Genomic DNA, 23,631 nt, shown 5'->3' on the forward strand with positions numbered 1-23,631 from the left:
AAGCCCGGTGAGGATAGGTGTCTTTTCAGTTAGTGGTTTGTTTTGTTTTATTTGTTTGTTTTTTGATACCCGGGATCAAACTCAGGATCTTGCACTTGTGAGGCAGGTGTCGGCTAGTGTTCCAATGGGTCCCTCTTTAAGTATTCAGAGCACAGGCTTGACTGTCATCAATGTCATGAAATCTTTTTAAAAATCCAGACTGTGTAGTAAGCATTCAATGCCACTTCTTGCCATCTTGGAACCTGTTAAAGTGGACACAGCTCAGAAAGCAAACTGATACCTTGGTGGGGACGGACTGACAGCGCCGCGTTTGGGATGGGATCACCTTTGCTGAAGGAGCCGCGTCTTCTGCAGGCAAAGTACTTGTTAGGTGTTGCCTCTTTACCTTGTATTTACTTTTAAAGTTGCACTTGTTCACCTACCAGTGTTTACGAAATCCTACATTTGGGATGCTTTTTTGTATAATAAAATATTATCATTTGTGTGTGTGTTGCTTTTTTTGGAAAGCAAGAAATAAAATGCAAAGCAACTCACCAATGGACTTGAAAGGGTGGCGCCTCGGAGAGCAGAGCCTCTTCCTGGGGCCTCCCATCAGGCTGCGCTTCCTCCCAGTTTGCTAACTCACAGGGCCCAGAGCCCTAATGGTCTGCCTTCACTTGGGTCCCTGCGTAGTTTACATTCAAGAACCTGGTCCAGGCACAGGGGGACACAATCACTACTCCTCAAGAGCAGAGAGGATCACACGTTCAAGACCGGCCTGAGTAACTTCTCAAGACCTCATCTCAGGGCCGGGGATTTAGCTCAGCGGTTCAGTGGCCTGCCTTGCAAGCGCAAGGACCCGAGTTCAATCCCCGGTACCCACCCCCACCAAAAAGACCTCATCTCAGAATCCCTACATGTGATGGGACTGCAGCTCAGCGCTTGCCTGGTGTGAGGAACATGACCTGGAGTCACACGGCGGTTAAGCGTCCTCTGCTGAGTATTCTCAAGCACAGCTATACACTGAGAGCTGCTCCCTTCGAGCTTCGATAATCAGGTGGAGCAGACAGAAATGAACAGGCCAGGTCATCGGAAGCCCAAAAGAATGGAGGAGCTACTTTCTACTGGGTAGAGCTTCCAGAAGCCACATGTGAACCAGTGCTGGGCCGAGGGAAGGTGGTTGTGGCCAACACACGTGAGCTGAGGTAGCTGGGGAGGATGGGGTGGTGCAGACGGGCAGAGTGAGCAAGGACCCCGGCTCAAAGATGTCTGGACTCTACACCACTGGGGGCCCCAAAGGGTTTTATGCAGAAAGTGGGCCCAACTTGAAATACAGAATTTCTCTGGAGCACAGGAGGACATAACTGAAAGGAGGAGGAGCAGATCCCTGCAGTGGATGACAGTCTAATGCAGAGACCATGGCAGCATGGACGGTGGGGCCCTGAAGTCATCAAGGTCCCTGTAGGTATGAAGGATGAGTTACTGGCTTGGATTCTGTGTGGGCTAAAAAAAAAAAAGCCCTTGGGAATAAGAACGCTGGATAGCTGTGCTCTAAGGGCTTCCAGGCAGTTTTCTGGTAGGCACTTAGCCAAGGGATCTAGAGTTCTAGGGAGGGATCCAGGTAGGTAAGGTCAAAGGGTCTTTGAAGCCAAAGGGGGAGAAATGTAGAGGGCGAAGGCTGGACCCAGCTTCCCTGACAGGACCGTACCCTGCAAAAGATGTCGCGTGTGCAGTCAGTGTGCTGAGAAGCCACCAGTATTCTGCTTTAAAACATGTCACAGATTTCCACTGTTTTCACACAGTTTATTCAGAAATTTACAAGTTAAAATGTGGGCATTTTCCCCTTAAATCACCCCTGCCACTCCCCAGCAGTCACGACCACTACTCCTGTTACTTCTCTCTACTCATGCTTACCACACTCTTGCAAAACACACTGGGGTCAGGACCCCACCTATTTGGTAATACAAAGATTATGAAGGTAACACAAAAATCTCATTTCCCTTTCACTGGTGGGCTATGAATGACAGATTAAGGGCAAACATTGCCTTCATCCAGTTAAGAGTTCTCCTAACATTCTTTTTCCTCTGAGACCCTAAAATGCAAAGCAGTTCCACTTCTAACTGTAACTGGTACTGTTTTCCTGATGGCTAAGCTGGGGCTTGCTTTCCCTTCAAAGCTGAGCACCACAACCTCAAGACTAACCGGAATCAGCCCCCTAGTGTGGCCTGGCCATGATACTCGGCCACAGGCAGTTCCCACACGGGTGCAAATGATGCCTTAAGAGCTTTCAAAGCTTAAAACCAAAAAACGAATAATGCATTAATATGGAACCTCCACATTTTTCTGACGCAGCCAAAGTCCCCTGAAGGTGGCGGCAGCTGTGACAGAGAAGGCACTTGTGCTAAACTTCAGAAGGTCTCATGGGAGAACGCCACTGTGGAGAAGCCTGGTGAGCACAAGCTTCAGGCAACTAGGCAGGGGCAAGGGACTTCCCCAAGAAGGCATCTGCAAAGGAAAAATTTGTAATCATGATTCCAAGGCAAAATGGCTACTCAAAGTTTGGAGAGGAGAGATACCAAGAGAGGAGATAAAACACGGCTGTCCAGAGATCAAGGAGTGACTTTACAGGACTTGTGTGCTGGCTGTGAAGGCTCAAGGGCCTCTCCCCGTACCATTCCAGATGGCCTGGGGATCCTGCTGCAGCAGCACATTAGCCAAGGGGCGTCCAAAACCCCTGCTTCTGGCTGGGCTCCTTGGTGTGTTCCCAGGAATCAGCTGCGTTCCTGTGGGCAGCACAGGCAGGTACTGCTGCTCCACAGCAACCACTGTCTTAGGGGTCTTCTGATACAGCTGTGGAGAAGGTGAGTGTTTGCACACGATCCAGACCCTTGGCAATGCCCAGTGGCTTTCCGCGGCCTGTAGAACTGGTGTTGCCCATCGACACTCAGAAGAGCAGCAGGAAAGGTGAGCAGTGGGCTGAGGTTCTGTACCTTATACCATAAATAAAGTGCACCATGAATGGGGGCTGTGAAAAGCCGCTTGCCCAAGCAGAGGTATGGGGAAAAACGACCATCACCGCCCCAGGGATGGCTGATAATTCCCTTCAGCCAGGATGCTGGCTGCTGAGACTTTCATTATTGCTTTTCTTCCTTAGTACTGTGGAACCTTTAACTATACAAAAGGAAAAAGAAATACTTGGTGGGCTTGGCAGACAGCACGTTACTGTGTCACAAGATTGGCTGATCTCAGTGAGTACGTGTTACGAGCTCAGTAAGGTTGGACGATGGCTGTTTTTCCCCTTCATTCTGATGAACTTAGGAAAATTCAAATTCTTTTTAAAAACAACTATCAAATTGGCTCATGATGCTTCTAAAGAAGCAAGACAGCTTTTACGGCTGATGTAGTAGAAATGGTTGTCACTGTTATAGCGGTTTTCAGATCCGGGACGGAGGAAAATCCACGTAGTATCACATTTCAGGAGACGACTCTGATGTTAATGGGTGCCATGAATTTCTTGGAGGCTCTTTCAAGAGTGTGGAAGAAAAGCAAGATGTTGTACAAAGACCTCACTCCATTTAGGGCCCCATGTCAAGGGTTCTATTTTGCTGCTTTCATGTAGGAAGGTATCGCCCCCCTGGCAGTCAGGCCCTCGAAGCGCTTGTACGTGTAATTGATGAAGACCCAGTCTTTGTTCTTGTAGTCAGTCTCAGGGTGGTTACTTGTGACCACTGGGAAAGAAATAGATGTGAGAGCGATTCGCTGCCTCACCCCATGGACCATTCAGTGTCAGAGACATAAACATCTGAAGAGCGCACCGGTTTGTATTTGGAAAAGGGGATTTTTTTTTTTTTTTACTCTGTGTGTGACTTTTCTATATTCATTTGCCTGTGTTCTTTGACAATTATAGTTTTGGATAAATATTTTTAAAGTTTTATTTTTGCACTTCTGTCATTTCAGTTTACCTAACCTTAAACTTTAAAGAACAGGTTTTTGTGACTTAACTCACCTAGCTGAGTAGTCTGAACATGGCAGTTTGAAACAAGGTCTCACTGCTACCCAGTATTAGTACTAGAAAAATACAAAGAACTTAGAGAATTGGAGTTCCTCTTCAGTTCTCCACCCTCATTTGTGAACCTCATTCCCAAAGATGGGGGTAGCAGAGGCAAGGCTGGTGGAACTGGAATTACCTGTTGGCTTAAGAATATCAGACTCTGGGAACTCATCGAAGTTTGAAGTATCATCAATGCTTTTGATTTCAATAGATATCACAGCAGGTCTCTCTCTGCCAACAGACATGCCAGAAATTACTATGGTTAGTACTCGTACAGCTCACACTAGTCACGTCTTTCTCCAACAAGATGCTGTGGTCTGACACGGGAAGATTATTCACTGGCAGGGAGCACTTATTTTCTCTTGAAAATTAAAAAAAGGTTGTGAATGCTGACCAACCAAGCCAACTGACTACACTCAATAAATTAATCATGGGGGCCGGGGATTTAGCTCCGTGGTTCCACCGCCTGCTTCCCAAGCACAAGGACCAGAGTTCGATTCCCAGTACCCAAAAAAACCCAAATTAATTATGATTTCAAATATCAGTAATTCAATTATCTATAGCTAGAAAGAAAGGAATAATGAGGGGGAACTAAAATATCCCTGTGATGAAAAAAAAATTTAAGATGTTGTCATGTTAATGTACCAATCCCCATGAGGAATGTAATTATTATGTACTGCAAACATGTACTAATAAAAACTAAAAATCAAAGGGCTGAGGATTTAGCTCACTAGTACCACCACCTGCCTGGCGAGCGCAAAGTCCTGAGTTCAATCTCCAGTACCAAAAAATTAAAAATCGAAAAAGAAAACAAAACCCCCTGATAACCTGCCCTATCTCCTAAAAGAGGAAACTGAACCTCTAAGTGTCCCTCACTAAGACTCTACTCCTCTTCCACTGGAGATACCAAAGAGTAAGGCTGAAAAAAAGAGGTGGCAAAGGTAAAAATCACAAGGATGCAAATCAGAACATACTATAAAATGCAATGACAACTTCCTCACTGGTGTCTAGCAACCAATGAGTGCTAGGTAAGAGGGTCTAAGACCACGGCGGATGGGCCAGGCTCTCACGGCCAATGGCTACACTGCGCCAACCCCCGAGCGATCTTCCCTGCTCCACCTCCTTCCGCACACCCGCTGCGTTCTTCCACTCATGTCTCCCAGTAACAGCTTCTCCCTGTGTTCAAGGACAATCCCACTGGTGGCCCTCAATGCTAGAGAGCTAAGGCAAGAGCAGACAGCGCACTGCCTAGGTGCCCATTCACCGTGGAATCCAGGGGTCCTTCGCTTTAAGCACTGCGGGATGCCGTGTATCCTGTGGCCCACGGCTAGGAGGAAGCCTGACTCCCAGCCTTCAGCACGAGTGAACATCCAGAAAAGACCCCACATTTCTAAGAAGCTCTCTTGCTTTTCTTTTTTTAGCTTACCAACGATGGTGGTTCCAAATTAGCACTAAGCTACCAAAGACTTTCTGAAATAATTCTGAATATTTTTATATGGTATACCTGATATGCTCCCAGTCAACACCTTCAAAAAAAGCATTACTTTTGATTTCCTCAACTCCAGGGGCTCCAATTCTATGTTCCCATTCACAGCAGAATCTGGAAAAGACACATGCCTTTCAGCACACCTCAAATAGTTTCTTAAGAAAAAAAAGAATGATCTCTTCCTCTCTCTCTCTCTCTTTTTTTTTTCTCCTAAGAGAAGAATAAGAGGAAGCAAGATACAAAATCAGGAGATTATAAAAATTTTTCAAAGAATTCATATCATAAACCCAGAGCAGTAGGTGGGGGGACAGTTTCTGATACCTCAGAATTAGATCCTTGGCTTTCTCAGAGATGGGAACTTCTGGAGGAAAAGTCAAAGTTTCTTTCCAGTTCATCACCTTCTTATATGTCTCTTGAGGGGTCTCAGAACAGAAAGGTGGGTAGCCTGTAATAAAAGAGGAACTTCGGAGTTTTTACACCCCAGAACTCTGAATCGAGGTTACTGTCCTTAACACAGCTGTACATGTCTTCAATGACTACTTGATACCTCTGTATGGGCGTTCCTACATGACCCAGACAGGATTTCCACTCATCCAAGAAAATATCTAAGCCATTTTTCATGTTTCCCCAAACTCCTAAGCCCAAAATGAAATTGTTCCTCTGGTGCCACTAGGAAGACAGTAACAGCTGGTGCTGGGAAAAGAAAAGAGGACATAAGTAGAAATGCAGGTATGGGATTCCCCATGCCCAAAGAAGAAATCAAAGGATGAAACAATACAATTATAAAATGACTCCACTCTAGGAAAATCCTATTTGGCAAATGTGCCAAACAAGCTGAATAAAAGCATAAGTGGGTTTCAAAAGTGAACGCTGCCATGCCTTTTTTTTTCTTTTGGTATTGCGGATTTGAACTCAGCACCTTGTGCTTGTGAGGCAGACATGGTGTCACTGAGCTAAATCCCCAGCCCATCCATGCCTCACTCACACGCCCAGCAAGCCCATCCACCTCCACAGGCCTCCATCCAATGATCCCAAAGAAAGGGCGGCTGAAGGCTCCATGCCCAGCTGTCCACAGACTCATTCTCCTAGTGTCCAACGACACATGGCCACCCCAGAGGTGTGTCCCCTAAATACAGAGACACCACTCAAATAGGAGGGAGAGGCCTCCCTCAAACAGGAAGAGGTCCCATGCTTCAGAGGCTTTGAGAGGAAGGGGACAGTGAATTAACACGTAAAACGTGAGGGAGGCCCTACCCGAGCTTTCTGCGCATGAGTTTAAATGAATTTGTTACAGTCAGACGGCCACATTAGTCTCTCTCGAGACTCCCCTCACTTCTAACACACTCATCCCATCCTTGCCACTTTCTGAAGCAGTTCTGGAAATCTTTTTCCGTGAGTGTCTCTAGTTATGCCCCTGGCAGCCCTAATGTGCTGGATCAATTGTAAATTGTCTTCCTTTCATAGCTGTTTAGAATTTGGAGAAGAGGCAGATCCAGTGACTAAGGTGGATAAGGACATTCCCCGATGTCCGCATGAGCCTGCCTTTCTGCTGGACAGCACTACACAGCTGCTTTCACCGTATTTGTGATCACACATGCTAAAGACATTCATGAAAGAACTTCCGGAACTGGCTCTGGAAACGGCAAGAATGATGAAATGTTTGAAGTGAGGGGAGCAATATTTTGAGAGGAATTAATGGCAATATAATAAAATGTAAAACTTTAATAGTCACTACAGCTTCTGATCACCCATTAGACAAGAGATGTTTAGTAAGTACTAGTGACTGAAAGAACTACTGCATGAAGAGGGTAAAAGCACAGAAGAACAACATAATGAACAATCAAAAAGGAACCGTGGGATACCAAGAAGTCATGTAGAGTGGGATACAGCCGACACGGTCTAGAACACTTCACTTGGAAAGAAAGACAAGCGGGGAAAAGCACCTAGCTCGCCCTAAACTGAAACAGCCCAATGTCAACGTAGAAGTCTCTCCTAGATGCACACAGAAAGTCCTCTGGAACATGCAACTTACCGATGAGCATCTCATACATGATCACCCCAAGCGACCACCAATCACAGAGCTTGTTGTACCCGGTCTGCATGAACACCTCGGGAGCAATGTAGTCAGGAGTGCCTACTGTGGAGAAGGCCTGAAACATGTACCACACGTCAGGGAGGCCCAGCCAGGCAGCGTGGTGCCGAGTTCTAGTCTATAAGCACCACCAGGAGCCACCCCCAAACTAAATAAGCAGGATGGCCACTGGTTTAAGGCAAGATTGATTTGCCATAGCATTTATCAAAACGAACAATACAGCCTTGTTAATGAGCTCAAAGACCCTTCCTAAATATATCCAAAGGTCTTAATTCACTAGGTCAAAGGTATCTTATCGCAACCAGCACCATGTTTTACCGAGCGCGCCCCTTAAGAACCAAGCTCTCTCTGTACTTCCTTGTGTTTATATAAAGCTATTCAATTCTGACAAAACTTCTACAGGAAGGACCTTCTGAGTACAATGTTGCAGATAATAAAATTTTTGACATTTCAAATGGCTTTGCCCAAGGCCTCAAGTAGTTAAATGGCAGAGTTCTTTGGAAATTAAATATCTTGCTCCAAATAATCCCCCTTTCCAACATATATATTTTTTTGGCTTGAGAAAATCATATAGAGATTTATTATTAAAAGCTAAAGTTATATCCTATAGGCCAAATGCTTGTACCTATTTACCAAACTCACTTATTTCTGTAAATGGTTACTAATGAAGAATTTCTAAATTTCAGAATTCTACTCTAATATACCAGAACTGCAAAATTCTAGGAGAAAATACAGTCCAATGTGCAAAACATTTGAGGGTTTACCGTGTGAGGCTCTATTATAGATGCTTTAAATAGTCTATAAAAATAAAAATTTCAGCTGTTTTTAAAAATATTTATTAGAAAATAATATGAGAAAATGAAAAAAATGGAAATAAAGTGTTTGTAAATGGGAAGGGAGGGGAGGAGGGGGAGAAGGGAGGGCAGGGACAAGGGGAAAAAATGAGAACCAAGACCTGTCATGCACAAGATCCCAATAATGAATGTAACTGTACTGTATACCTAAAAGGTACCAATAAGCTCAATTAAAAAAAAAAGAAAATATTACACTCAGCAAAACTAAAGCCCTCGATGCAACACACATATACCATCCCACATTAGAGGTTAATAATGTTGTATCTGTCTTAATCATTTGTCTTTTTTGTCGTTCTTTTTTGGCCTTTTTTTGGGGGGGGATCAGGGATTGAACTCAGGACCTTGTGCTTGCCAGGCAGGTAGGTGCTGGCACCACTGAGCTAGATCTCCAGCCCTGTTGTTTTTTGTTTGTTTGGTACCGGGGATGGAATTCGGGACCTTGTGCTTACGAAACAGGCAGCAGAACCACTGGGCTAAACCCCCAGCCCAATCATTTGTCTTTTCTAAAAGAAGTGAAGTCATACAAACAAAGCTCTGCCTTAAATATTCCTCCTCTCTTGTGTGAATCTGCTCATCAACTATGTATGACTTTTGTATATGTAAACATTTAATAAAGGGTTTCATACTACACTGCATCACGCTTCAATGTCATTTTTTTGTTTTACTCAACACTATGGTTTTGAGATTTATTTATTGGCTCTTGTTCACTCACAATTGTTAAACCACAATTTTTTCTATCCATACTTCTATAAAGAACCACTTAGGGTTGCTTCCACAGCCTCACTAGGACAAGTGCCGTGCAGGAATCTGGGGCGCATGTGGAGACAGTAGCTGCAGCAGGACTGCTGGCCTTGGCGCATAAGCATCTTGACAATGAGCCATTTTCCAAGTGTCCGCCGCAGTGGTTATTCTTCCTGGAACCAGCCCAGTGGGGAGACGCTCCTAGTGTTCTGCTTCTCACCAACCCTTGGCTTGGTCAGACTCTTAAATTTTTATCAACTTGATGAAAATCAAGTAAGATTTTAATTTGCATTTCCCTTATTTCTAGTAAGACTGAACACATATTCAAATGATAATTAACCATCCTAGTCTTTTTTTGTCCTGTGAATTTCTTTTCAAATGTTTTGACTTTTTTTAAGTTCTGTTCCCTTTTTTATTGATTCATAGGAACTCTTTATGAATTCAGGACAATAATCTTTATATTTTACATATTACAAGTATCTTCTTCCAGTTTGGGGCATTTTATTTTTATGGTTTCTGAAATGAAGTTGTATTTGTCACATACCAAAAATCTGTCATATATTTATGTATAATTATCAAATTAATGAAGCATAAGAATGAAATGAATACCTGTGAGTTCAACCAAAGAATAAAATTGCCATTATCATTAGTATTAAACCTGCATTTCTCCCCCAAACCACCCCTGCCTAAACCTTATCACTATGCTGAGTTCCTATTTAACATTTCCATTTTTCATCACGAAGTCAATTTTTCCACATCTCTCTAAATGAGATCTTATTTAGTTTTGTTTTTGAGCTTTATAAAATAGTATCATTCTGTATGCAGGCTTTTGTTATTTGATTTTTCCTCTTAATCTTGTTTCTACGATCCACACTATTACCTGTAGTAATCAATCATTTCCACTGCTGTCAAATATCCTATTCCAGAATGTAACCATTTTCCTGTGGATGGTTCTGGGTTATTTTCACTGTTTTGCTTTTCAAGAAAATGTGCTTTTCCACGTCTCCTGTGCATGCACCCGGGGTTCTCCCAAGGGTAGAACTGCAGGGCTTTTGTTTTTGATTTGGCTTTTCACTTGTGTATGTCTTGATATAGAGACTTTTTGCCCTTTAAAGTACTAAAAGAAGTAGAAAATTTCCTTTACGATTTGTACTTACTTGTATCTAATTTAAGAAATCTTACTTTGCTCTAAGGTCCATAAAGATATTGCCTTGTATTTTCTTGTTCAAGTTTTATTTTTCATCCAGCATTGATTTTTATGTAGTGAAAATAGAGATCCATTTTTATACGGATAATGTTATCTTTTAAAGTACAAATACTGAATAAAACAAATGCTCATAGGTTTTAAGTTTTTGTTTCTTCTGTGTCTTTTAAGCATTAAAGTCTGGGGCCAGGGATTTAACTCAGTGGTTCCTGCCTCACAAGCGCAAGGACCTGAGTTCGATCACGGCCCCCTCCAAAAAAATGCTTTAAAGTCTGAACCAGACTGGGCTCTCTTCCTAAATCAGAAATATCTTCATTCTAATCATAAAGGAAGAAAACTATAGATACTCTTTAATTTAGATTAATTTATTCTAGCAAAGATAAATATTAAGAAAATCTTACTTGATCAAAGATTATACAACTAGAGCTCTATTGCCACAAGAAAACAATTCCTTCAAGATACTAATATGTTAAAAAAAATTCACGGATGTACATGTACCAACTTCACCCAAGGAATGAAACATTATATACTGCAAACATGTACAAACAAAACAAACAAAAAATACAGCCAACCAAAGGTTTTAAACCTGTGAAGTTTAGGATTGATGCTCTCACTCTGGAACTATCCGCAGTGTTCACATGAGACAGAGCCTTCTCATTCTAGGGACCACCTCCCTCCCAAACCTCTGTCTTTTTCCACACTGAGATGCCTCCAACTCCAGCCTCTTACATCTACACCCATCTTTGTTTTGTTGTCTGAGTATTTAGGGTGGTGGTGAGAGCTGCAATCTAGAAGAACTCCACTGGCTCTAAACAGTCGTGTCAATCACATAGTGTGTTCTAAATCTTAGGAAATAAAAAGTGACTTCATTTCCTATTACTCATGTCCATAAATTCTTCCTTAAGAAAAAACTGACAAGATCACATACACCACCTCTTACCTCTGTGGTTTAACTTCAACTGACTCATACCTATTACTTAATTAGGTACCAGGGACTAAGGCTTCCCATGACCACATCTCAATTTAAAATATGACTCTACAATCTAAGCAGTCAAAGAGCAAACCTAAAGCCTCTGCTTTTTTCAGTGACTCCCAAAGGACTAAAAATCAACAGTCTGGGGAAGTAATTACATATCGCTGATTAGGCTCACCTAGAGCATGACATTTACACTAAGCATAGACTAGTATCAACCTTCAGCCTGGTACTGGCCAATGGGTTCACGCACAAAAGTCAAAGAGAGTAACATTCAGAAGACTAAAGGGTGGCTTTATTTTCTCCAAGTTATAGAGAGAGATTATCAGGAGGATGACCTTAATTTATACTCTCCCATTTCTATTGTGAACACAAAAGGCAAGAACCTTAATCACTGCACCAGGGCCTTAAATTTATTAAAATTTCAAAAATATTTTAAAATGACATATAACTCCAAATATGGAAATTGCAAAATCTCTTACAGAATGATTAATGGTTCCTAGTGATGCTGATGTGACCCTCTGGTGCACATCAAGAAGCTCAGTTTGACTCAAGAGTACAAGGACGATTTAAAATGCTAAAAAATAGATGTTAGCATTGTGACCAAAAACTAAATTTTGACCTGTCTAGCAGGTATGAGGCCCTGGGTTCAATATCCAGCACCATCAAAACCTTTTGTAAAAGGCTCCTTACCATTTGGTAGCTTCCAACGTATTTTAGGGTTAAATTTCAGTTTCCCAACAGGGCAGGAACTATAAGACAGTCTTTTCAGGGGCAGATAAGAAACATTTACTGTACAGTAGAATCACCTTGAGTCTTTTAAACCTCAGAATACCCAAATACCACAGACCAACCACCTCAGAACCTCTTCAGGCGGGAGCCAGACATCAGTATGTTCTGAGGTTCCTGAAGTGATTCAAATATGCAGCCATGATAAAAAATCACCACACAAGCCAGGCGTGGTGGCACATGCCTGTAATCCCAGCACTCGGGAGGCTGAGGCAGGAGGATGGCTGGGAGTTCGAGACCAGCCTGGGCTACATCGTGAGTTCCAGGTCAGTCTCAACTACACAGTGAGACCCTGTCTCAAAAAACTAAAAAAAAAAAAAGAATCACCATGCTATGGAAGGACATAGCAGGAGTGTGAGCCGATCTGCTCCCGACACTCCCTACTCTCCTCAATAAAGTTTGTAGACACACTTTCAACCAGAAACAGAATTTAGAAGTTTAAAGAGTAGCCTAACTCATGAGGAAAGGAGTCTCTCTGTTGAAATTAACTGTATTCAACTTAAGTATCCCCAAGTTAATATAATATTATAAAGACATCAGAGATTCATTTTGGTTACTGCATCTCCAAAGGCATAACATGAAATTGTAACCCCCGTGGTTCCACTGGTAAGCTTTAACTAATCAAAACAATGCAAGCCCTTCCCCGCCCCGCCTCGCCTTCCTTTCTTTTTCCTATCACAACAGGTTCTCAATCACAACAGGTTCTCACTACGCATTTCAGGTTTGCCTCAAACTCCTGCCTCAGCCTCCTGAGTGCCGGGATTGCAGGTATATACCACCGTGCCTGGTTTGATTCTGTCTTAATCCCACAGGCTTCCATCTTCACATAGGAGTGATCTCTACCTTACTTACTAGTGACCCACTAAATTAGTTATTAAAGGTCCTGTAGAGAAGTCTAATTCATACTGTACTAAGTAGTCTGGCTGAAACACACCATACTGGAACCCTAAAAGGCACTATTGTATAGGCAGACATATGTTTTACTTCATCAAGGAACCTAGTAATCAGCTATATTGTTAAGTATAAATTCTGCCTACACAGCAGCATTTCATACTGGTGAAATTATACTACCTAAATAACTGCCAGCATACTATCAAGTTAAATTCAATAAAGCTACTTATTTTTATGCTTAGGGGATAATTTTGTATGTGTATATACCCAACTATTTTTAAAATAATAAAAGTTTCCTTTATATTTCTCTATAATTTTGATTACCAAGTACTTTTTTTAACCACAAAGAAAAGGTGAGCTGATGAATTGCACAAGTGTGACGAAATGGATCAAAACGTAATTTCCAACTTAAATATAACCCCTTCAGCAAGGAAAGATGGAACAGGAAGGAAAGGTATTGAGTTACCAACTTAAAAGATCAGAACGAGGTCACTCACTAAAAATGTCATAATCAGAACAACCCACTATTACTCGCTCTCCTTCAAAAGATTCCTTTGGGTGCTACCAATATGACAGTGCTCTCTTAAGGTAATCTTACAAGCAAGGATATGCTGCAAATATGTATTACATGCAAATTTATGTGCCTATTTCTGAACTTACTCATACTTGGTTTGTAGCATTCCAGAAGCCACAGATACTACTTACTAGCTGACGTCTGTTTCTTTTCCAAGTTTCTGCTTTTCTTTTGGAATTCATGTTCTGGAAAGCTGAAAGTGGAGAAAACAAGTTCTAATCAAAGTTCAGATGAGACTATTTGCAGCCTTGAAGGGTACTGGTTTAAGTCAGACGAAACCTACATTACAGTTTCTATGCAGATGCCACCCCCCCAAAGCCTCACACATTCAGAGGCGGGCTTGTGGAAGGTGATGGGACCAACAGGCACGACAGCCGACTTGCCCTCAGAGGGTGCCAGATCCCTGGGGTAATAACCTGGAAGCTCCCTCCCTGGCTCTCTCCTCTCTCTGCTTCCCTCTACTATGACAGGAGCAGCTCTCCTCTGAAGCAGGGCAGGTCCTTTGCCCACACCACTTTTGTCCTGGAGCTGGCCGACCATGGACTGAAACCTCTAAAAATTGTGAGCCAAAATAAACCTCTTCTCCTTTAATTTGTTAGTGCTGGATATTGAATCCCAGGGACAAGAAAGTGACTCAAGTCTTCCTTTTCTCCCCATACACTAAAAACTCCAGATGACAGTAACTCTAAAAGCCCTAATCAGAGACTCCAGCATTAACAAGAATTACGCAAGGCCCAAGGATTTAGCTCAGTGGTTCTGCCACCTGCCTCGCAAGCACAAGGGCCCAAGTTCAATCCACGGTACCAAAAAACAAAGCAAAACAAGAATTACACAGTAAGAGTTGTAAAACAGCAAATGGCCAGAGAACACAGGTAAAAATTACAGGGAATTTGGTCTCCATAGAAGCAAAGGTACTCAAACAGACCTAAAACATTCATAATTTCTCAAAATTATCATCAAAATTCTAAGAGTAACAACTGGTACATATTCAAGGACTTCTAAACTTAGGCAACATTATTTGGCATAAACTTTTCCAGAATAAATTGTGCTTTTATTACATAGTCATCAACTCTTTGATAATGCTAAAGTAGAAGTAACTTCACAAAGATGAACTTTGTTTTGTTTTTTTGGTACCGGGGATAGAAAACGGGTCCTTGCGCTTGTGAGGCAGGCGGCGGCACCACTGAGCTAAATCCCCGGCCCTCATAAAGACGAATTTCTACCAAAACAGCAAGAAGTACCTAGGACAGTGGTGGTGAGCCTATGGCACTCATATTATAGTGTTTTTAAGACAAAAGATGGTAATGTATGAGTCTTTTTTTCTAAACTGAAACCTCCGTATTCAGATTTAATTGCAGTGTTGGCACTCTGTGGTAAGTGTGGTTTCAGTTGCAGTTTGGTACTCGGTCTCTGAAAGGTTCGCCATCACTGACCTAGGATAAGCCTAGACTGGAGCTGTTCCTCTACAGGGCTTTTCCTCTACAACTTTTGCTTGCCAGCCCCATATCCATCCACAGCAACCTTCTAGGAGCACTCTGAGGGAAGTGGCCTTCAACATCAGCGTTAACACACTTGGGAGCACTCACCTGGCTTCACCAGACTACAGACATCACAGGCAAGCTGGGGAAGGATTTTCTTCTCTAAAAACTCACTTTGTGAAAACCCTTTATCTGTTCTGAATAAAATGACTGACAGGACATGGAACACAAGACTAACATCACTGCTAACACTCACTGAAATCACTGGGGAGGCTGTGGTTCAGATTCCTATAGAATTCTGTCCTGTGTGCTTTCTTCAGTCCTGTGCAAAGGCCAAAGTCAGAAAGCTTCACGTGGCCCTGCAGAAAAGGAGAAAAGAGGCGCCAAGTGGATGAAAACGTCTGCATACAGAGCAAAGCACTGTCTTCTGCTCCTTTCACAATCCACTGCATCTGTACAGACAAAGGATAGTGGCTTTTCCTTTTATTGCAGAGGAAAATGTGTAATAATACATGTTAGAGCACCCTAAGTCTTACTACATGAAAATGATTTTCATTTTTTAATATTATCTTGGATTTTGTTCAAATATGGGCCTTTCAACATAGTTAATAAACACTCCACAGCATCTAGAGACAATTTTACTACTTTAATGAATACAATCAACTGTTCTTGTTTCTACACAGTCTTCAAAATAACCATTTTTAATGTCTACATAACAGTCAACTGACTTTTAGTGCATTATTATTTATCTAACCAAACTGGATTCTTAACTCCACTTTCAATTCTTTGCTTTCATGTAACATGGATCATAAGTACTTGAGAGAGAGGTCTATAAACCCAATTCCAACTGTACATGATACACAGGATGGCCTGATTAAATGGTTGTTAAAATTGTGAGGAAATGAACAAATCTCATTCATATAGCTTTTTCTCCTCTTGAATTCTACTGGGATAAATTCTAAGGAGTAAACTACTTCAAAGACAAAGGGGATAATATTACTACACAGTCGCCTCTTCAACATCTCTCTTATCTGGAAAATGGGGAAATGAGAATTAATGCATGCACAGTTCCTAGCACAACAGCTGGCACATAACCAGCACTATGAAAGAAGCATGAATTCTTGCAGTGGTGGAATTTTAAGTACATGGAAGAAGTGAAAGAAAAACAGAAGAGGAAATTCCGGTACTCAGGGAAGACATATGCTCAAGATCAATCAGAAATGAAGGGGCTGGGGATTTACCTCAGTGGTTCCACTGCCTGCCTCACAAGTGCAAGGTCCTGAGCAAAATCCCCAGTACCAGAAAAAAAAAAAAAAAAAACGTGAAGTGGCCAAGATTTATCCTCAATGACTTCAAGGTGGTCTTTTCATGGAGCCACTATCTTCTGGCCAACTTCTGGGGCATTCTTGGGGTTAAACACAAATTTTCCAGGGGATAAGGCCAAAGGACACCTGCTCAGATGGGTCAGATTTTATGTTTTATTTTTTTTAGGAAATCTTACTGGATTTGTGTGTGTGTTTGTGTGGCTCAGCAAGGTAAACCATTATACGAAGGCAGCTTTGAGCCCACTTGGTATCTTTTTTTCTGATTTCCAAATAACTTGTCCTACAAGCCAGGGAGCAAAATTTAATTTATAGTTCTCAAGATTATATGTTCTGCCTAGGAAAGGAGATGTCCTAAAAGCAGTGCCCAGGGCAAGTATTATGCAAGCCTAGACTTTCAGAGACTTCTACAGGTATTCTGAGTACATAGAAGAAACTCAGCATTTTTCACACCTACAATTTATGAGGCTCAGCACATAAATGGACTTGCTTGTGAGAACCTTTTACTACAAGTCTAAGTGAGGTTCTCTAAGTGAGCATATTGTAGAAGGCAGATCTTCACTCCTTCTTAGCTAGACTGGGTTCCCAAAGTCTTGGCCTTCGATGTGTTTCATGGACCTATTTAGACTACAGCTAAGCCAGCACTAAGGTACCTGGGCATCTGAACTTCAAACCATACAAGGCAGGCCAGTGCTTATTAAATTATAAGTGAACTTAATAGCACTGAAAAGATCTTATATAGCATTAATGTTTTAAAAGCAAAATATGGGGCTGGGGATTTAGCTGAGTAGTTCCGCCACCTGCCTCACAAGCATAAGGTTCAATTCCCGGTACAAGGGGAAAAATAAAAACACCCCCAAAACCAAAAAAATGCCAATTTAGCACTTGGGAGGCCAAGGCAGGAGGACAGCCTCAAGTTCGAGGACAGCCTGGGCTGTATGGTGAGTTCAAGGGCAGTCTGAACTATACAGCTAGACTCTGTCTCAAGCAACAAAACAAAAAAACCAAAATTCCACATTATGTAACATACTAGAATGTTAGCACTAAAGATACTTTAGAGGTTCTCTAGATAAGTATGCTCTCTGTCTAGTTAAGAACAGTAAGATCCAGATTTGAAGAGATTTCCAGTTTATTCAAAATTGAGTACCACAAGAGTTCTATTGTAACTCACTATGACTTTAAGAACTAAGCCTATTTTTATGCCTAAAGAAAAATATAAATAGGCCACTTCAGAGTCTCAGTAGGGGGCACCTGGTCAGGAACTTGGACTTTGTGGGAGGTTTTTGTTTTTGCTGTTGCCTTTGTTCCTGGTTCTTGACAGAGTTCCTCCTTAGTTGATGAGGATGCTCAACAGAAGGTTTGGATAGGTGATTCATTTGCAGTATAGTTAATTATATGCTATGAAAAGATGACTACCTTTGGCCTATTACAAAATAACCCTTAGGGCCGGGGATTTAGCTCAGTAGTTCCGCTGCCTGCTTCACGAGTGCAAGGACCTGCGTTCAATCCCTGGTACCAAAAAAAGAAACAAACAAACAAAAAAAACTTTAAATCAATTTTGCTCTAGGATATTTTCATGAATGTCCTATAAAACAATCACGAGCCTTTTAGAGAAAGGAAGTAACAATAAACTTGCCTGATTATAAATTAAAAAAAAAGAAAAGAAAAGAAAACCTATTACGCAGATAACAGCTCCCTCATGCTCAGATTAGCAAGCACACTGTTCATGCTGCTACCCCAATGGATACCTTGCTGTCCAACAGAAGGTTGTCTGGTTTGATGTCTCTGTGAATGAATCCGAGTTGGTGAATAGAGTCGATGGCTAATACGGTTTCTGCTATGTAAAATTGAGTCTCTTCTTCTGTCAGAGTGTCTTTTTTCATCAACAAGGTCATCATGTCCCCTGAAAGCAAAAGGATACAAAGCCACCACCATACATCCACAGAGACACACACACACCCGTGCATACACACATAACACACAAACAAGACAGGATTAAGTACACGTTTTCAGGCATTTCTTCCCTACCTGCCAACATCTGGCAGCCAAATAAAACTCTGCTGTGTTCCACAAGTTTACCAACATTGCCAATAGGGATAAAATGGCAAATGGTAGTTTCTAATATTTAAAGGGTAAAAAATCACAGCCACCAAGAGAAAAGCAAAGCATTTTTATACCAAAGCTAGGTGACTGACCACTATGCTGGGATTCCCACTTGACTTTTGAAAGAAAAAGGAAATTTCCCCTACACTTATTTTTATTAAAAAGTAAATTTGCTTAGGATAATTTTTTAGACTGGGAAAAAAACCAACTTTACTTTTCATTTTGTACAAATATCAGCAAAATTCTCTACTTCCAGAAGCAAATGTCATTTCCACAAAGGTTGTACTGCCCGGTTACTGAAGCTGACACACTACACAAAAATGTAATTATCTAGGAAGGCTGAAAACGAGCTTTCCTACTTCTATTCACAAACACTAGAAGACCAATCAATGAAAAGGTGGAACTCAGGCAGCCAAGAATTAGTCCACAAAAGGTGAAAATGCTACACACTGGAATGTATGACTCCCAAAGTGCACATTGTACACATCTCAAGATTAGTGGGAGTTTCCCATCGTGTTTTATTACAGATATTTAGATATATGCCAATATCATTTATGTCTTATAAGTGTCAGTTTTTAGTAGTTAAATGGTAACCTCCTTAGTTTTCTGCAATCAAAATTTAATTATTTCTGCTTAATACCAACAACATAAAATAGCAGAAAAAAGATTCAAATCCTAAAACTCAACAATTAGACAAAAACAAAGAAAAAAAAAATATATATATACATAGTTTAAAATTGTAAGAAACAGGAAAGATTTCAGTTTAAATTCCATATAAGGCTATTTATGTTAGAAAACAGGGAAAAGAAACCTCTGATTTAACAGAGCAACATGCTACTTTCTGAATTTCATTTCTTTCATAACTACAGTTTTTGTATTCTTGAAGAAAAGTGAGTATTTTCCTTAGGCAAAAATTAAAACATTTATTAGCTGCTCTTTTTGGCCTAAGACTTGAAAAACAGGCCTCCTCCCCTGCAGCATCTGAGCTGGAGGTGCACCAGAGACTGGGGCAGTGCCCTCAGGCCCATGCGGGGTGGCTCAGGAGCACAGCCAGGCCCTCACCTATGTGAAGGTCACCCCAGACCATCAGAGGGTTCAAGCCAGACGGTCTATGGCTCTGCAGGCCAGCTCCACCCGTGCACTGGGGAGGGTCCAGCACACAGGAGAAGCTACGGAAGATGACACAGGAGACACACATCAAGGAGCTGGTGACACCAAGCCAGCTTTTATTATTTAAGGACTAGCATCTGAATGTTCAAGAGTTTCTCCTCATTCTACTAGACATACTCATTTCTAACCTTGATTAATCGACAACAAAATACTGTTGGTGACCTTGGATCCAAACTGAGGGTTGCCACAAGATCAATACTTTATATCACAATTGTATTCACTTTGCTAAAACTAAAAAGGGAACCAAGTTGTCTTTTGTGTTTTTCCACCTGAGTCTGCTGGCAGTTTGCTCACTGAGAACAGACCCGGCTCCCCAGAACAGAGAGTATGTTCTGTTCTGGGTTTACTCTGGAGCTGTCTTAGGAGCTGCAAAGGCAGGGGTATGGAAAACTTGAAATCTCGGAAATATGAAATTGATTCTGGCTTCTAACAGAAGTAAAGAGAAATTCATTTCCTAAGTTAGAAAAACAAATTGTAAAACTTATAGCAAAAAATGTTATAGCTTCAATTTTGTAACTTGGATAACCCATATATGATTCTCACTGACAGGAGGGCAAACAGAGCTCCCTAGCTTATCCTTATACATCTTAAAGGAAAAAGAGAAAGAAATGTCCTTCTGAAATCATGAGAATGAATGAAAAGGTTACTAAGATTGAAGAAAGGTACCCCCAGCACAAGACAGGTTACTGACTTCCTTTACAGACCTAAAAAAGATACAGAAAGCAACTTTGTGAGCACAATTAAAAGTAGAAAGGGTTAATTGTTGATGTGTTAGAGAGAAACCACAGAACAAAAAGGAAAAATGACCTTTCATCGTTAAGTAATTACCTCCAGGCAGGAACTCCATGATTAGGTAGAGGTTTAGCTTATCCTGAAAACTATAGAACATTTTCACAACCCACAAACTGTCTGCCTCCACTAGAATGTCACGCTCCGCACGAATGTGGCCAACCTGGAGGTATATGCATTTGATTAATGACAAGCCTTGCTGCGCTTTATTAGATCCATTATCTGCTTAAACAATTTAAATACTGTTTTGAGTATTGTGACGAATCAAAGACCTGCTTAGGCAGACCTACTAACTCAAAACTGACATATGACTTGAAGGAATTTGGTGATGAAAACTTGAGTGATGAAAGGCTATAAAAATTGCAAAATGAATGGCTCTGTGAATGAAAAATAAATGGTATCTTTAACCATTTGAAAAACAGTTTGACGTTGGTCAGCACACTAAGAAACAATAAAGGATTTGCACTGGTCTACTTCTACCTTTCACCTGGCACAAACCTGTTGCGTGCTCCTTTAAGATGTTTGGCCCAGATGGCGTCTGTGGCCAGAGACTTTAGCCCACAGGTGATCAAATCTAGAGAACTGAGTTCATCAGCTTCAGTGAGCTAAACAATTATGTTAATGCACCATTTAATGCATAAATGAATGCATCATTTAGGATGCTAATTTGAATAGACATTTCCTTTATTTTCCTTTAGAAAAATTTTAGAAACTGATTTTGAAAAAGGCATAATATTTGAGAAAATATTTTTATCAGTTAATATGCTGGGATCATCTTTATGATGCCGGACAGTGGGTACATGCTAGGTGGAATTCATAATTCTGAAAATCTTATTATGTACACCTCCTCACAATTTTCTTCCAATTGCTAATTATTTGCTATCACCTTTGACCCTTTGATAAAACTGTGAAATATTCCTTGTAAAAACAAAATTTACTCATGAAAGGTAAATATAAGGACTAATCAATATAGAAACTATATTTTCCTTCTCAAGATTAACTAGCACTCTTTCAGTGCCTTCACATTCACACCATACTTCTAGTAACTTCTAGTAACATACATAGGGTTTATCATACATCTTGCATAAGGTTGGTGTTAGCTTAAATTACAGCGTCTAAAGATTTACTGACGAGAATTTGATATTCTCAACTGAAACTTCTGGGAACCCAGGGCTTCTGGGTAACACATGAAAATTAAAGAAAAAATAAAATGCCCATGTTTTGAGGTGGCATTTAAAGGAAGGCAAAGACTCCATGACTACCCTTCCTCTTGGGAGGTAGACAGGACTGGCTATGGGGCCAGACTCCATCCTCGTCCTTGAGCTCAGGGCCGGGGATATAGCTCAGTGGTTCTGTCACCTGCCTCACAAGCCCAAGGGCCTAAGTTAGATCCCCAGGACACCCCAACCCCAATTCCACTGTTTGCCTTGAGCTCAATGGAGCAAGCTCTCCCTGTGACAAGGTCTCTGTGCTCCTGTAACATCAGATCTTTTATAGAGCATCTGAGTCACCTGCTGCAATCTGTTCTTGAGCTAAATTAAATATTTATAGAAAGTCTGCGTTCTCATTTTTTAAAAAATATACTGTCCAATACATACTATCATTTATTTTGCATGAAATACTTATGTATCTCAGAGATCTAGTTGCAAAGTTGGGTTCAGGTTTCAGAAAGTTTTCTTTTTTTTGGTGGGGGAGGGATTGCTAGAGATTGAACCCAAGGCCTCATACACGTGAGTTAAGTCCTCTACCACTGAGCTACATCTTCAGCCTCTAAAATTATTCTTACTCATTAAAAGAGAATTTGTACTGCTGACATTTGTATTATATTTTTCAAATTTATTTAGAAATTAACGATTGGTCTCTCTCAGGCAATGATAAGCTATCCAGAAGACCTGACTTTGGCTTCTATGTACAGAATGAGGCATATTAAAATGCTTCATGTTGTAAATTCCTAATTCTAATTCCTATTCCTCAGTTCCAAGGTATATATACAATTTGCATCTCAGAATTTGATAAGAAACACACCACAGCAATTATGACCTCCAAAAGGTTCTCTTGACAAGGACATCTGTGATCAACTGGGAAATTAATACATTAGCGGTTTCTTTAATAGGTTGTCAACTTTAAAAAAGAATGTACATAACCCATAAGCATTATTTGCACTTTTAAATAGGTAACTGATGTTTTGTAGAGGAAAAAGTAGTACTATATGTATATAATAGCTAAAGAAAACTGTAGCAAAATACACATTTCCATTAAGCAAAAATAACAGTCTTAGGAGACAAAAAATTCATAAGCTGACTAAAAGCACTGCTCCAACTCTGCTTTACCTGCTCTTTTTCAAGCATGTCTGCTTTACGGAGGATTTTCATCGCATATACATGCCCTGTATCTTTCTTTTGAACAAGCCGCACCTAAAAAGTGATAAAAGAAATGCTATTATAGCTCGTGTCTAGATGTCCCCCAAGGATGCATGCAGACATAAGTGAGGCTTTTCAGACGTAGCTGCTGGGATCGAGAGTGGGTGGTTCCCACATCAGTCCACTGATAGGTTTGGCATAGTTCTGGGTGTGGGTGATGGGAAGACACACCCTGGTTCTAAGTCCTACCCACCCTAAGGTTATGTAGCTTGAACAGACTATAAGGGACAGAAAAGGGCTACTAGCCAAGGATGTAACTTGGTGGCACCACGCCTGCCTTGCAGGTGCAAGGTCCTAAGTTTGATCTGACCAAAAAAAGCGGGGGGAGAGGGGTTGCTGCTGTAATGGCTTGCTGCTTGCTGCCTTTTGCCTGCCCTGCTTTGCCACACACTGTTTCTCCTCTGTGATGTCCCTCTGCCATGCCACCCTGCCTGGGAGCCCACTGATTATACACTGAAACTTCTACAAACTCAGTTACAATAAACCTTTCTTCCTTTAACTTTGGATGTCAGGTATTTCGTCTCAGCAGTGAGAAAAGTAACAAAGACAAATACCAAGTCAAAAATTCACATTTCTGCCAGGCGTGTGGTGCATGCCTATAATCCCAGCACTCGGGGAGGCTGAGGCAGGAGGATCACTGTGAGTTGGAGACCAGTCTGGGCTACACAGTGAGTTCCAGGTCAGTCTCAACTACATAGTGAGACCCTTTCTCAAA

General features: G+C 41.3%; 1 protein-coding gene across 2 annotated transcripts in view; it reads right to left on the bottom strand.

Moving 5' to 3' along the window:
- Positions 1-1,765: 1,765 nt before the first annotated feature.
- Stk38 (serine/threonine kinase 38) overlaps positions 1,766-23,631 on the bottom strand; it is a 40,417-nt gene continuing 18,551 nt past the window's right edge. For both annotated transcript variants that reach the window (XM_010605374.2, XM_010605375.2), the window contains exons 5-14: positions 22,827-22,910; positions 20,536-20,659; positions 18,183-18,337; positions 15,369-15,471; positions 13,766-13,827; positions 7,549-7,666; positions 5,838-5,961; positions 5,535-5,630; positions 4,167-4,261; positions 1,766-3,707 (exon numbers count right to left, since the gene is read on the bottom strand). In XM_010605374.2, coding sequence (XP_010603676.1) covers positions 3,577-3,707; positions 4,167-4,261; positions 5,535-5,630; positions 5,838-5,961; positions 7,549-7,666; positions 13,766-13,827; positions 15,369-15,471; positions 18,183-18,337; positions 20,536-20,659; positions 22,827-22,910 — 1,092 coding nt within the window. In that variant the 3' untranslated portion in view covers positions 1,766-3,576. The remainder of the gene's footprint in view (positions 3,708-4,166; positions 4,262-5,534; positions 5,631-5,837; positions 5,962-7,548; positions 7,667-13,765; positions 13,828-15,368; positions 15,472-18,182; positions 18,338-20,535; positions 20,660-22,826; positions 22,911-23,631) is intronic.

Source organism: Fukomys damarensis, unplaced genomic scaffold, assembly GCF_012274545.1.
Source record: "Fukomys damarensis isolate Sample0158 unplaced genomic scaffold, DMR_v1.0_HiC HiC_scaffold_20, whole genome shotgun sequence".
Lineage (NCBI taxonomy): Eukaryota > Metazoa > Chordata > Mammalia > Rodentia > Bathyergidae > Fukomys > Fukomys damarensis.